Source organism: Anomalospiza imberbis, chromosome 3, assembly GCF_031753505.1.
Source record: "Anomalospiza imberbis isolate Cuckoo-Finch-1a 21T00152 chromosome 3, ASM3175350v1, whole genome shotgun sequence".
NCBI lineage: Eukaryota > Metazoa > Chordata > Aves > Passeriformes > Viduidae > Anomalospiza > Anomalospiza imberbis.
Genome location: NC_089683.1, coordinates 539,651 through 553,987, shown reverse-complemented (window position 1 = coordinate 553,987; position 14,337 = coordinate 539,651). Strand labels below are relative to the sequence as shown.

The 14,337-nt window shown below is 52.7% G+C and overlaps 1 protein-coding gene across 3 annotated transcripts in view; it reads left to right on the top strand.

The window, feature by feature from the left end:
- The window catches only part of DTNB (dystrobrevin beta), a 193,242-nt gene that overhangs the window by 75,653 nt on the left and 103,252 nt on the right, over nt 1-14,337 (top strand). For 2 of the 3 annotated variants that reach the window (XM_068183104.1, XM_068183103.1), the window contains exons 11-12: nt 1,943-2,020; nt 13,704-13,790. In XM_068183104.1, coding sequence (XP_068039205.1) covers nt 1,943-2,020; nt 13,704-13,790 — 165 coding nt within the window. The remainder of the gene's footprint in view (nt 1-1,942; nt 2,021-13,703; nt 13,791-14,337) is intronic. The other variant, XM_068183105.1, reaches the window with a different exon arrangement.

The following is a 14,337-nucleotide window of genomic DNA, read 5'->3' as shown; positions in this document are numbered from 1 at the left end:
CCCCGGCACTGCTGGGCTCTTCCCTTGTGGAATTCTGCTCTGGCAGGACCCCGGCAGTGTTGGGCTCTTCCCTTGTGGAATTCTGCTCTGGCAGGATCCCTGGCACTGCTGGGCTCTTCCCTTGTGGAACTCTGCTCTGGCAGGATCGTGGAACTCTGCTCTGGCAGGATCCCTGTCTGTGTTGGGCTGTTTCCTTGTTGGTTTTTCTCCTCTCTAACAGGATCCCTGGCAGAGCTGGGCTGTTTTTGTGCTCTCTAACAGGATCCCTGTCTGTGCTGGGTTGTCCCTGGTGGTTTCTCTCCTCTGTAACAGGATCCCTGTCAGTGCTGGGGCTGTTTCCTTTTTGATTTTCCTGCTCTCTCACAGGATCCCTGTCAGTGCTGGGCTGTTTCCTTGTTGTTTTCCTGCTCTCTCACAGGATCCCCGTCACTGCTGGGCTGTTTCCTTGTTGTTTTCCTGCTCTCTCACAGGATCCCTGTCAGTGCTGGGGCTGTTTCCTTTTTGATTTTCCTGCTCTCTCACAGGATCCCTGTCAGTGCTGGGCTGTTTCCTTGTTGTTTTCCTGCTCTCTTACAGGATCCCCGTCACTGCTGGGCTGTTTCCTTGTTGTTTTCCTGCTCTCTCACAGGATCCCTGTCAGTGCTGGGCTGTTTCCTTGTTGTTTTCCTGCTCTCTCACAGGATCCCTGTCAGTGCTGGGTTGTCCCTGGTGGTTTCTCTCCTCTCTCACAGGATCCCTGTCAGTGCTGGGCTGTTTCCTTGTTGTTTTCCTGCTCTCTAACAGGATCCCTGTCAGTGCTGGGCTGTTTCCTTGTTGATTTTCCTGCTCTCTCACAGGATCCCTGTCAGTGCTGGGCTGTTTCCTTGTTGATTTTCCTGCTCTCTCACAGGATCCCTGTCAGTGCTGGGCTGTTTCCTTGTTGATTTTCCTGCTCTCTCACAGGATCCCTGTCAGTGCTGGGTTGTCCCTGGTGGTTTCTCTCCTCTCTCACAGGATCCCTGTCAGTGCTGGGCTGTTTCCTTGTTGATTTTCCTGCTCTCTCACAGGATCCCTGTCAGTGCTGGGCTGTTTCCTTGTTGTTTCCCTGCTCTCTAACAGGATCCCTGTCAGTGCTGGGTTGTCCCTGGTGGTTTCTCTCCTCTCTCACAGGATCCCTGTCAGTGCTGGGCTGTTTCCTTGTTGTTTTCCTGCTCTCTCACAGGATCCCTGTCAGTGCTGGGCTGTTTCCTTGTTGTTTTCCTGCTAACAGGATCCCTGTCAGTGCTGGGCTGTTTCCTTGTTGTTTTCCTGCTCTCTCACAGGATCCCTGTCAGTGCTGGGTTGTCCCTGGTGGTTTCTCTCCTCTCTCACAGGATCCCTGTCAGTGCTGGGCTGTTTCCTTGTTGTTTTCCTGCTCTCTAACAGGATCCCTGTCAGTGCTGGGCTGTTTCCTTGTTGATTTTCCTGCTCTCTCACAGGATCCCTGTCAGTGCTGGGCTGTTTCCTTGTTGTTTTCCTGCTAACAGGATCCCTGTCTGTGCTGGGCTGTTTCCTTGTTGTTTTCCTGCTCTCTCACAGGATCCCTGTCAGTGCTGGGCTGTTTCCTTGTTGATTTTCCTGCTCTCTGACAGGATCCCTGTCAGTGCTGGGCTGTTTCCTTGTTGTTTTCCTGCTCTCTCACAGGATCCCTGGCAGTGCTGGGCTGTTTCCTTGTTGTTTTCCTGCTCTCTCACAGGATCCCTGTCAGTGCTGGGCTGTTTCCTTGTTGATTTTCCTGCTCTCTCACAGGATCCCTGGCAGTGCTGGGCTGTTTCCTTGTTGTTTTCCTGCTCTCTCACAGGATCCCTGTCAGTGCTGGGCTGTTTCCTTGTTGTTTTCCTGCTCTCTAACAGGATCCCTGTCAGTGCTGGGCTGTTTCCTTGTTGATTTTCCTGCTCTCTAACAGGATCCCTGTCTCTTGCAGCCCCCCCAGGCCCATGACTAACATGAACGAGGCCATGGTGACCCACGTGTCCTCCGGAGCACCCACGCCAACCAAAAGGTACAGGAGCCTCGGCTGGGGGTTATTCCTCGGAAAGGGGGGGATTCCAGGAGTTCCAGCTCCCCTGACCCTGCCAGACCCCCTGGTCCCCTGGGTTTTTCCTGGGAAAGGGGGGGATTCCAGGAGTTCCAGCTCCCCTGAGCCTGCCAGACCCCCTGGCTCCCTGGGTTTTTCCTGGGAAAGGGGGGGATTCCAGGAGTTCCAGCTCCCCTGAGCCTCCCAGACCTGCAGGGCAGGTGCAGCTCTCCTGGGGAGGATCCTCTGCAGGAGCTGCTGGGCTCTCTCCAGAGGGATTCCTCTGCACTGAGTTGATGCTGTCACCTGGCTGTGGAGGAGGGAATTCCTGAGGAGGTTTTGCCTTTCCTGAGGAGGTTTTGCCTTTCCTTTAACTGGAATTGCCTTCCCGAGCTGGTTTTGTGTCCCAGGCTGCTCCTCTGGCCGGGGGGGGGACACCCTGTCCCGTTGTGTCACCTCTCAGGTGGCCCCAGGCTCCCACCTCACCCAGAGCTCCTGGGAGAGGTGTCCGGGCTGGAGCTGGGGCTGGGATTGCTCCTGGGGTGTGAGTTGGGGTGGGGGTGAGCAGGAAAGCCCTGAACGGTGACTTATTGCCAAGGAATAAATCTGAGGGGAGCAGCGAGGGGCAGAGCTGGGAGTGGGTAAATAACTATTCCTGCAGGGAATGGGTGAGTAAATAACTATTCCTGCAGGGAATGAGTAAATAGCTATTCCTGCAGGGAATGGGTTGGTAAATAACTATTCCTGCAGGGAATGGGTTGGTAAATAACTATTCCTGCAGGGAATGGGTGAGTAAATAACTATTCCTGCAGGGAATGGGTGAGTAAATAACTATTCCTGCAGGGAATGGGTGAGTAAATAACTATTCCTGCAGGGAATGGGTGAGTAAATAACTATTCCTGCAGGGAATGGGTTGGTAAATAACTATTCCTGCAGGGAATGGGTGAGTAAATAACTATTCCTGCAGGGAATGGGTGAGTAAATAACTATTCCTGCAGAGAATGGGTGAGTAAATAACTATTCCTGCAGGGAATGGGTGGGTAAATAGCTATTCCTGCAGGGAATGGGTGAGTAAATAACTATTCCTGCAGGGAATGGGTGAGTAAATAACTATTCCTGCAGGGAATGGGTTGGTAAATAACTATTCCTGCAGGGAATGGGTGAGTAAATAACTATTCCTGCAGGGAATGGGTGGGTAAATAACTATTCCTGCAGGGAATGGGTGGGTAAATAACTATTCCTGCAGGGAATGGGTTGGTAAATAACTATTCCTGCAGGGAATGGGTGAGTAAATAACTATTCCTGCAGGGAATGGGTGAGTAAATAACTATTCCTGCAGGGAATGGGTTGGTAAATAACTATTCCTGCAGGGAATGGGTGAGTAAATAACTATTCCTGCAGGGAATGGGTGGGTAAATAACTATTCCTGCAGGGAATGGGTGGGTAAATAACTATTCCTGCAGGGAATGGGTTGGTAAATAACTATTCCTGCAGGGAATGGGTGAGTAAATAACTATTCCTGCAGGGAATGGGTGGGTAAATAACTATTCCTGCAGGGAATGGGTGGGTAAATAGCTATTCCTGCAGGGAATGGGTGAGTAAATAACTATTCCTGCAGGGAATTGGTGAGTAAATAACTATTCCTGCAGGGAATGGGTTGGTAAATAGCTATTCCTGCAGGGAATGGGTGAGTAAATAACTATTCCTGCAGGGAATGGTTGGGTAAATAGCTATTCCTGCAGGGAATGGGTTGGTAAATAACTATTCCTGCAGGGAATGGGTGAGTAAATAACTATTCCTGCAGGGAATGGGTGGGTAAATAACTATTCCTGCAGGGAATGGGTGAGTAAATAACTATTCCTGCAGGTAATGGGTGAGTAAATAACTATTCCTGCAGGGATTGAGGAGCCGAGCTGGCCTGTCCAGTGGCCAGGGCTGCTCCAGAGGCAGGGCAGAGCCCACATTCCCAGCAGCTGCAGGCAGAGCTGAGCTCCAGGGGTTTTTCCTTCTGCTCTTCTCGACAGACCCAGTCCCGTGTGTGGGTTCAAGCTGCCTGCACCAAAATCCTGCCTGGAAATCCTTCCCTGGGGTTTCTGCTCCGTGGGCAGTGCCTGGGGGGGCCCTGGGGGCTCTCAGGGGTCTGAGAACATTTCCAGGCTGCCTTTCCCATGGGAGGGGGGAACAGACAGCCCTGGCAGGTCCCTGCCAGCCCGGGATCCAGCAGGAATTTCCCCATGGAAAGGGGGCTCAGGCCCTGGCACAGCTGCCCAGGGAGGGTTGGAGTGCCCATCCCTGCAGGTGTCCAGGGATTCCTGGACGTGGCACTCAGAGCTCTGGGCTGGGGACAAGGTGGGGATGGGGCACAGGCTGGGAGGGATTTTCCAGCCTCAGGGACTCTGGGATTCTGGGATTCTGACTGCTGGGGGTGCCCTGGGTCCCTGTCTGGGGCATTTCCATGCTCAGTGACTCCCTCTGAGCCTCAGTGGCCCCAAAGCAGGTGGGAGCAGCCCTGGGCAGTCAGGAGTGAACCCCTGGCTCCTGCCCCAGCTTGCAGGAGGCTCCGTGTGTCTCTCAGCACATTCCCACCCCTTTTTGGGATGGAATTCCCCAGTCTGGAGCAGGCTGGAGCCTGGAGCCATCCGGCACCTGGGTGGGTGCAGCAGCAGGGGCTCTGTCCCCTGGCTGCTGGAGGAGGTGCAGGTGGCAGAGAGGGGAGGGAGGGGACAGGGGCTTTTCCCCTGGAAAATCCCTTTTATCCCTGTTCTGCTGATGGCAGTGCTCTCCCCAGGATCTACTGCAGCTCCTCCTGCCCCAGCTCAGTCCCTGAGGCAGGGGCTGAGATGAAGGGGTTCATTTTCCCTGTTGGAGGCTCTGGCACATCCTGGCAGCTGGAATTGCAGCTGGAATTGCAGCTGGAGGGGGTTGGGAGCTGCATTTCAGTGGCTGGAGCTGCTCAAAGTGGCCACTTCCCCCCTGGCTTCTGCTTGAAAGCCAGATGTGTTCCTAAAACAATAATATGTTCTCTGTGCTGGAAGAAATGATGGATGGAAATGTGAGAAGCTGCAGTTCTGCCTGCGTGCCACCTTCAGGACGGGAAGGGCTGGGCTCAACCCATCCCTGAGCACCCTCAGGGCTGGAAAACACTGCAAGGGCATCAGCAAAGCACAGCAGGGATTCCCAGGAGCCTCTTGGATCTCTGGGAAAAGCTGAAAGTCTCTTGGATTTACAGTGGGAGCCAGAGGTCGTGTCCTGCCCAACCCTTCCCGTTCTGAGGAGCATTTTGGGTTGTTTGTTCCTCCATCAGAGCTTTGTTCCTCCATCAGATCCTTGTTCCTCCATCAGATCCTTGTTCCTCCATCAGATCCTTGTTCCTCCATCAGATCCTTGTTTCTCCATCATAGTTTTTTTTTTCCATCAGATCCTTGTTCCTCCATCAGATCTTTGTTCCTCCATCAGAGGTTTGTTTTTCCATCAGATCTTTGTTTCCCCATCAGAGGTTTGTTTCTCCATCAGTTGTTTGTTTCTCCATCAGAGGTTTGTTTTTCCATCAGAGGTTTGTTCCTCCATCAGAGCTTTATTTCTCCATCAGATCCTTGTTTCTCCATCAGAGGTTTGTTCCTCCATCAGAGCTTTATTTCTCCATCAGATCCTTGTTTCTCCATCAGATCCTTGTTTCTCCATCAGATCCTTGTTCCTCCATCAGATCCTTGTTTCTCCATCAGAAGTTTATTTCTCCATCAGAACTTTGTTCCTCCATCAGATCCTTGTTCCTCTATCAGATCCTTGTTCCTCCATCAGATCCTTGTTCCTCCATCAGAGTTTTTTTTTTTTCCATCAGATCCTTGTTCCTCCATCAGATCTTTGTTTCTCCATCAGATCCTTGTTCCTCCATCAGATCCTTGTTCCTCCATCATATCCTTGTTTCTCCATCAGATTCTTGTTCCTCCATCAGATCCTTGTTTCTCCATCAGAGGTTTTGTTTTTTTTTTTTTTTCCATCAGATCCTCGTTTCTCCATCAGATCTTTGTTTCTCTCTCAGAGGTTTGTTCCTCCATCAGAGGTTCCTCCTTGGTGCTGTAGGGCTCCAGCTCCCCCCAGGATCCAGGCCCAGGATTTGCTTTATTTGCCCCAAATATGGAGCAAAGAGGGATCCGCTGGAGTGGGGGCAGTTTTGGAAGGAGGAGAAAATGGAATTCATTGGGAAGGCGATCTGCCCCTGCAGGCTGCCAGGCTGCACCAGGCACTGCTGGGCACGGGAGGGGATCCCTGGAGAGGAGAAGGATCCAGGGAGAGCTCAGAGCCCCTGGCAGGGCCTGGAGGGGCTCCAGGAGAGCTGCAGAGGGACTGGGGACAAGGCCTGGAGGGACAGGAGCCAGGGAATGGCTCCCAGTGCCAGAGGGCAGGGCTGGATGGGAGATTGGGAACTGGGAATTGTTCCCTGGCAGGGTGGGCAGGCCCTGGCACAGGGTGCCCAGAGCAGCTGGGGCTGCCCCTGGATCCCTGGCAGTGCCCAGGGCCAGGCTGGACACTGGGGCTGGGAGCTCCTGGGACAGTGGCAGGTGTCCCTGCCATGGCAGGGGTGGCACTGGGTGAACCCATTCCATGCCCCCTGGCTGGTTCCAGCCCCTCCTTGCCCCAGGACAGGGCAGGGCAGGACAGGACAGGACAGTCCCAGCTGCTCCTGGGACACTGAACGCAGCCATTCATCAGCAGGGCAGCACAGAAACCTCTTTGTGTGATTCCCTGCCGTTGAAAACATGAGAATAACCACCCTGTGACAACTGCTGCTGTGGAGGAATAGGCCTGAGCTGAAAGATCAGGATTTTAATGCCTGAATTCACTTTTTCTTGTGACCTAAAAAGCAAACAGCCAGCGAGGCAAAGCCCAGTGTTCTGCTCAGTGTCCTGTAGGCACCTCCATCCCTTCCAGCCTCCCCATTGCCAGCTCTCCCTCTCCTCCTGTCCCTGTTCCTGGCAGCAGAGCCCCCCTGGCTGTCCCCTCCTGGCAGGGGCTGTGCAGAGCCACAAGGTCCCCCCTGATCCCCCTTTTCCCCAGCCCCTCCGTCCCATCCTGGGGCTCACCCTGGGGTTGTGGTGCCCCAGCTGCAGCAAAACCCAGCATTTCTCTGCTCTTTACAGCCAAGGAGCCCCTCAGACCAAGGGAAATTATCCTGTCTCCTCCGTGAGACCAGTCCAAGCCCATCAAATGTCGTTTGGTTCCATTAATTTATTTGAAATCACTGCAGGAATGGATATTTCCCCTCCTGTGCCCTGTTCCTCTGTCAGTGCTTCTGTCCCCAGGCAGGTTCAGGCCCTGTCCCTCCCCCTGGACACCCTCAGAGCTCCTCTGGCCCCTCAGCACGTGGCCAGGCCGTGCTCCTGGACCATCTTCTACATTTCCACCCAGGAGAGAATCACCGCTGCCGTGTTCAGTTCTGCCCAGAGGGATCCAGGGAGAGCTCAGAGCCCCTGAAGGGGCTCCAGGAGAGCTGCAGTGGGACTGGGGACAAGGGACAGAGGGACAGGAGCCAGGGAATGGCTCCCAGTGCCAGAGGGCAGGGATGGATGGGAGACTGGGAATTGGGAATTCCTCCCTGGCAGGCTGGGCAGGCCCTGGCACAGGGTGCCCAGAGCAGCTCCTGGATCCCTGGCAGTGCCCAGGGCCAGGCTGGACACTGGGACACCCTGGGACAGTGGCAGGTGTCCCTGCCCCGGGACAGGGGAAGGGAGGGGAATTTTGAAGGTCCTCCTGACCCAATCCATCCCATAACTCTCTGATATTTTTGGAGGCAGCTGAGGGATGCTCTGGGCTGGGCACCCCCAGGCATGGAGAATCAGAAATGGGAATTCAGACCTGGGCTGGGAGCAGGTCCAGCCCCAGGTGAACTGAAGGTGCCCAGGGGTGCTGCTCAGTGCTGCTGGCCCTCGTTCCTGAGGGATTTCATGAGCCCTCGGAAACGGAAAGCTCTGGGAATCCGCTGAGGCCGCAGCCACAAACACACCTCCGGTGCAGCTGTTCAGCCTTTGCCAGGGGCTCGCCGAAGGTGCCTCGGAGCGGTGGGGAATGTTCAGTGTCCCCCCTCAAAGCCCTCCTTCCACAGGTGCTCCTTGCCCGGGGGCTCCACGTGGATAATTCCTTTTTTTACCTCTTCTTTCCAAGCCCTGGCTCTTCCCCCGACGTGTCCCTGCACATAACCCAGGAGAGAAGTGTGTTTGTGCGTGTGAGAGTGGCGATTCTGTTTGCCTCAGCGTGGGCAGAGCAGTGAACTCCCCGCTTGGAAAAGCTCCCTGGGGCAGGGGTTGACTGCGGGGGATGGAGAGCTGGAATTCCCAGCAGGAATGGCACGTGGAATTGTGCCACGGTGACAGTGTCACCTGCCCAGGAGCCACTGCCCAGCTGTGACCCCCCCCCGTCCCCGGGGAGAAGGGAAGGTCGTGCCTTTGTGTCTGGGCTAAAAAAAGAATATTTTGCTGCATTTCCCTGAGGTTTTGCTCCATCCCCTGCTGCAGAAAGCTGTCACCAGGACAGCACAGAAACACATTTGTTTATCACTTATTTACTTCTGGTTCTGTCTCAGTTCTGACAAATATTCCTTGCAGTCGATCTCTGCTCACAGGAGTGCTCCAAACTGCAGCAGCTTTATCTTCAGGAGCCCTCAAAGCAAACAGAAGCGGCCATCAGCTGCTGGGTGCCTGGCACAGGCAGGGCTGGAGAGCAGCCCTGAACTGGCAGATGGCACAGAATCAATCAGAGAATGGGGAATCAGTCAGAGAATCGGGGAATCAATCAGAGAATCAGGGAATCAATCAGAGAATTACTGAATCAATCAGAGAATCACTGAATCAATCAGAGAATCGGGGAATCAATCACACAATCAGGGAATCAATCAGAGAATTACTGAATCAATCAGAGAATCACTGAATCAATCAGAGAATGGGCAATCGGTCAGAGAATCGGGGAATCAATCACACAATCAGGGAATCAATCAGAGAATTACTGAATCAATCAGAGAATCACTGAATCAATCAGAGAATCGGGGAATCAATCACAGAATGGGGAATTAGTCAGAGAATGAGGGAATCAATCACAGAATCAGGGAATCAATCACAGAATCAGGGAATCAATCAGAGAATCAGGGAACCAGTCAGAAAACCAGGGAATCAATCAGAAAATGGGGAATTGATCAGAGAATCGGGGAACCAATCACACAATCACAAAATCAATCACAGAATCAGGGAATCAATCACAGAATCAATCACACACAATCACACACAAAATCACACACAAAAGGGCACACAGTCACACACACAGTCACACACACAGTCACACACACACACACACACACACACAGTCACACACACAGTCACACACACAGTCACACACACACACACACACACACAGTCACACACACAGTCACACACAGTCACACACAGTCACACACAGTCACACACACAATCACACACAGTCACACACAGTCACACACACAGTCACACAGTCACACACACAGTCACACACAGTCACACACACAGTCACACACAATCACACACACAGTCACACACACAATCACACACACAGTCACACACACAGTCACACACACAGTCACACACACAGTCACACACAATCACACACACAATCACACACACAGTCACACACACAATCACACACACAGTCACACACACAGTCACACACAGTCACACACACACACACACACACACAGTCACACACACAGTCACACAGTCACACACACAGTCACACACACGATCACACAGTCACACACAGTCACACACACAATCACACACACAGTCACACACACAGTCACACACAGTCACACACACAGTCACACAGTCACACACACAGTCACACACAGTCACACACACACACACACACACACAGTCACACACACAGTCACACAGTCACACACACAGTCACACACACAGTCACACACACACACACACACACACAGTCACACACACAGTCACACACACAGTCACACACAATCACACACACACACAGTCACACACACAGTCACACACACAGTCACACACACACACACACACACACAGTCACACACACAGTCACACACACAGTCACACACAGTCACACACACAGTCACACAGTCACACACACAGTCACACACAGTCACACACACAGTCACACACAGTCACACACAGTCACACACACACACACACAGTCACACACACAGTCACACAGTCACACACACAGTCACACACACAGTCACACACACACACACACACACACAGTCACACACACACACACACAGTCACACACACAGTCACACACAGTCACACACACAGTCACACACAGTCACACACAGTCACACACAGTCACACACACAGTCACACACACAATCACACACACAGTCACACACAGTCACACACACAGTCACACACACAGTCACACACACAATGACACACACAGTCACACACAGTCACACACACAATCACACACACAGTCACACACACAGTCACACACACAGTCACACACACAATGACACACACAGTCACACACACAGTCACACACAGTCACACACAATCACACACACAGTCACACACACAGTCACACACACAGTCACACACACAATGACACACACAGTCACACACAGTCACACACACAATCACACACACAGTCACACACACAGTCACACACACAGTCACACACACAGTCACACACACACAGAGTCACACACACAGTCACACACACAGTCACACACACACACAGTCACACACACAATGACACACACAGTCACACACACACACACACACAGTCACACACACAGTCACACACAGTCACACACAGTCACACACACAATCACACACAGTCACACACAGTCACACACACAGTCACACAGTCACACACACAGTCACACACAGTCACACACACAGTCACACACAATCACACACACAGTCACACACACAATCACACACACAGTCACACACACAGTCACACACACAGTCACACACACAGTCACACACAATCACACACACAATCACACACACAGTCACACACACAATCACACACACAGTCACACACACAGTCACACACAGTCACACACACACACACACACACACAGTCACACACACAGTCACACAGTCACACACACAGTCACACACACGATCACACAGTCACACACAGTCACACACACAATCACACACACAGTCACACACACAGTCACACACAGTCACACACACAGTCACACAGTCACACACACAGTCACACACAGTCACACACACACACACACACACACAGTCACACACACAGTCACACAGTCACACACACAGTCACACACACAGTCACACACACACACACACACACACAGTCACACACACAGTCACACACACAGTCACACACAATCACACACACACACAGTCACACACACAGTCACACACACAGTCACACACACACACACACACACACAGTCACACACACAGTCACACACACAGTCACACACAGTCACACACACAGTCACACAGTCACACACACAGTCACACACAGTCACACACACAGTCACACACAGTCACACACAGTCACACACACACACACACAGTCACACACACAGTCACACAGTCACACACACAGTCACACACACAGTCACACACACACACACACACACACAGTCACACACACACACACACAGTCACACACACAGTCACACACAGTCACACACACAGTCACACACAGTCACACACAGTCACACACAGTCACACACACAGTCACACACACAATCACACACACAGTCACACACAGTCACACACACAGTCACACACACAGTCACACACACAATGACACACACAGTCACACACAGTCACACACACAATCACACACACAGTCACACACACAGTCACACACACAGTCACACACACAATGACACACACAGTCACACACACAGTCACACACAGTCACACACAATCACACACACAGTCACACACACAGTCACACACACAGTCACACACACAATGACACACACAGTCACACACAGTCACACACACAATCACACACACAGTCACACACACAGTCACACACACAGTCACACACACAATGACACACACAGTCACACACACAGTCACACACAGTCACACACAATCACACACACAGTCACACACACAGTCACACACACAGTCACACACACAGTCACACACAATCACACACAATCACACACACAGTCACACACACAGTCACACACAGTCACACACACGATCACACACACAGTCACACACAGTCACACACTCAGTCACACACACAGTCACACACAGTCACACACTCAGTCACACACACAGTCACACACAGTCACACACACAGTCACACACACAGTCACACACACAGTCACACACAGTCACACACACAGTCACACACACAGTCACACACACAATGACACACACAGTCACACACACACAATCACACACACACAATCACACACACAATCACACACACAGTCACACACACACAATCACACACAATCACACACAGTCACACACACACAATCACACACACACAATCACACACAATCACACACAATCACACACACAGTCACACACACAATCACACAGTCACACACACAGTCACACACACAATCACACACACACACACAGTTCCACACACAGTCACACACAGAATCCCCAGGTTGGAAAAGACCTCCAAGACCATCGAGTCCAACCCAGCCCCAACACCTCAACTCAGCCCTGGCACCCAGTGCCACACCCAGGCTTTGTTAAACACACCCAGGGGTGGTGACTCCACCACCTCCCTGGGCAGCTGTTCCAGAACTTTACCACCTTTCTGTAAAGAACTTTTCCCTGATATCCAGCCTCAATTCCCCTTGGTGCAGCTTAAGGCTGTGTCCTCTGGCTCTGTCAGTTCCTGGAGAAGGAGCCCAACCCCACCTGAGCACAGCCACCTTTCAGGAGCTGCAGAGAGTGATGAGGTCACCCCTGAGTCTCCTTTTCCCTTCCCTCCTGCTTTGGCTGTGGTTTGGGGGTTTTGGGGCTGTTTGCCTGCAAAAAGGTTTGGGTGATTCATAGAAAGATTTCTCAGGCCCTGGCAGGGGCTGCCCAGGGAGGTTTGGAGTGCCCATCCCTGGAGGTGTCCCGGGAATTCCTGGATGTGGCACTCAGTGCCCTGGGCTGGGGACAAGGTGGGGATTGGGCACAGGTTGGATTGGAAGGTCTGGGCGGGATTTTCCAGCCTCAGTGGTTCTGGATTCTGTGATTCTGAGAACAGGGAATGCTCTTGGGGTTGGATTCTTCGGTGCCCAGCCGTGCTCTTCCTTAAAGATCCTACTGGTAATTCCAGGAAGCTCCACAGCCGCCCTCGGTGAATATTTCCAGAATTCCAGAATCTCTGAGGCTGGAAAATCCCTCCCAGCCCATCCAGTCCAGGCTGTGCCCAATGCCCACCTTGTCCCCAGCCCAGAGCTCTGAGTGCCACATCCAGGCCTGCCCTGGACACCTCCAGGGATGGGCATTCCAAACCTCCCTGGGCAGCTGTGCCAGTGCCTGGCTGTCCCCCTGTGTCCCCTCCCCCTGTTTGGACCGCAGCAGTGTCCTCACCCCGCGCCTCATGGAACCCCATTTCCATTTGTCACGTCCCCCAGGCTCAGCCCTGCCCGTGTTTACGTTGTTTTTGTTGTTTTTTGCTCTCCCTGCCCTGCCAGGTGCCAGCACAGCAGCAGCCCCGAGCCCTCCCGGGAGGAGCACGCCCTGATTGCCACCTTTGTGAGCCGCCTGCGGAGCGGGGCACGGTCAGTGCCAGCCCGGGGACACCGGGCACGGGGGGACACTCGGGGGTGGCTCCGTGGCCTTGGCTCCGGGCTCTGAGATCCCCTCTCACAAGCCCCGTTTGATCCCAGACGGGTTCCTTCTTTCACCTCTCTCTCCGTGACCCTGCTGGGATCTCGTCTTCCCCCAACTTTCCCCCTGGATTTCCTTCCCAGCCCAGCTCTGTCCTGTAGCTCATCCCTGCTCTTCTTCCTCCTCGCTGCCTGTCCTGGCTCTGCCTCTGCTCCTGGACCCAGCTCTGGCAGCTCCTCCACCATCAGCTGCTCCCTGCAGCCTCTCCTCGAGAATTTACAGAATCCCAGGATACAGAATGCAGAACATTTACAGAATCCCAGGATACAGAATGCAGAACATTTACAGAATCCCAGGATATCATACAGAACATTTACAGAATCCCAGAATACAGAATACAGAACATTTACAGAATCCCAGAATACAGAACAGTTACAGAATCCCAGAATAATATATAGAATATTTCCAGAATCCAGAATATTTACAGAAACCCAGGAT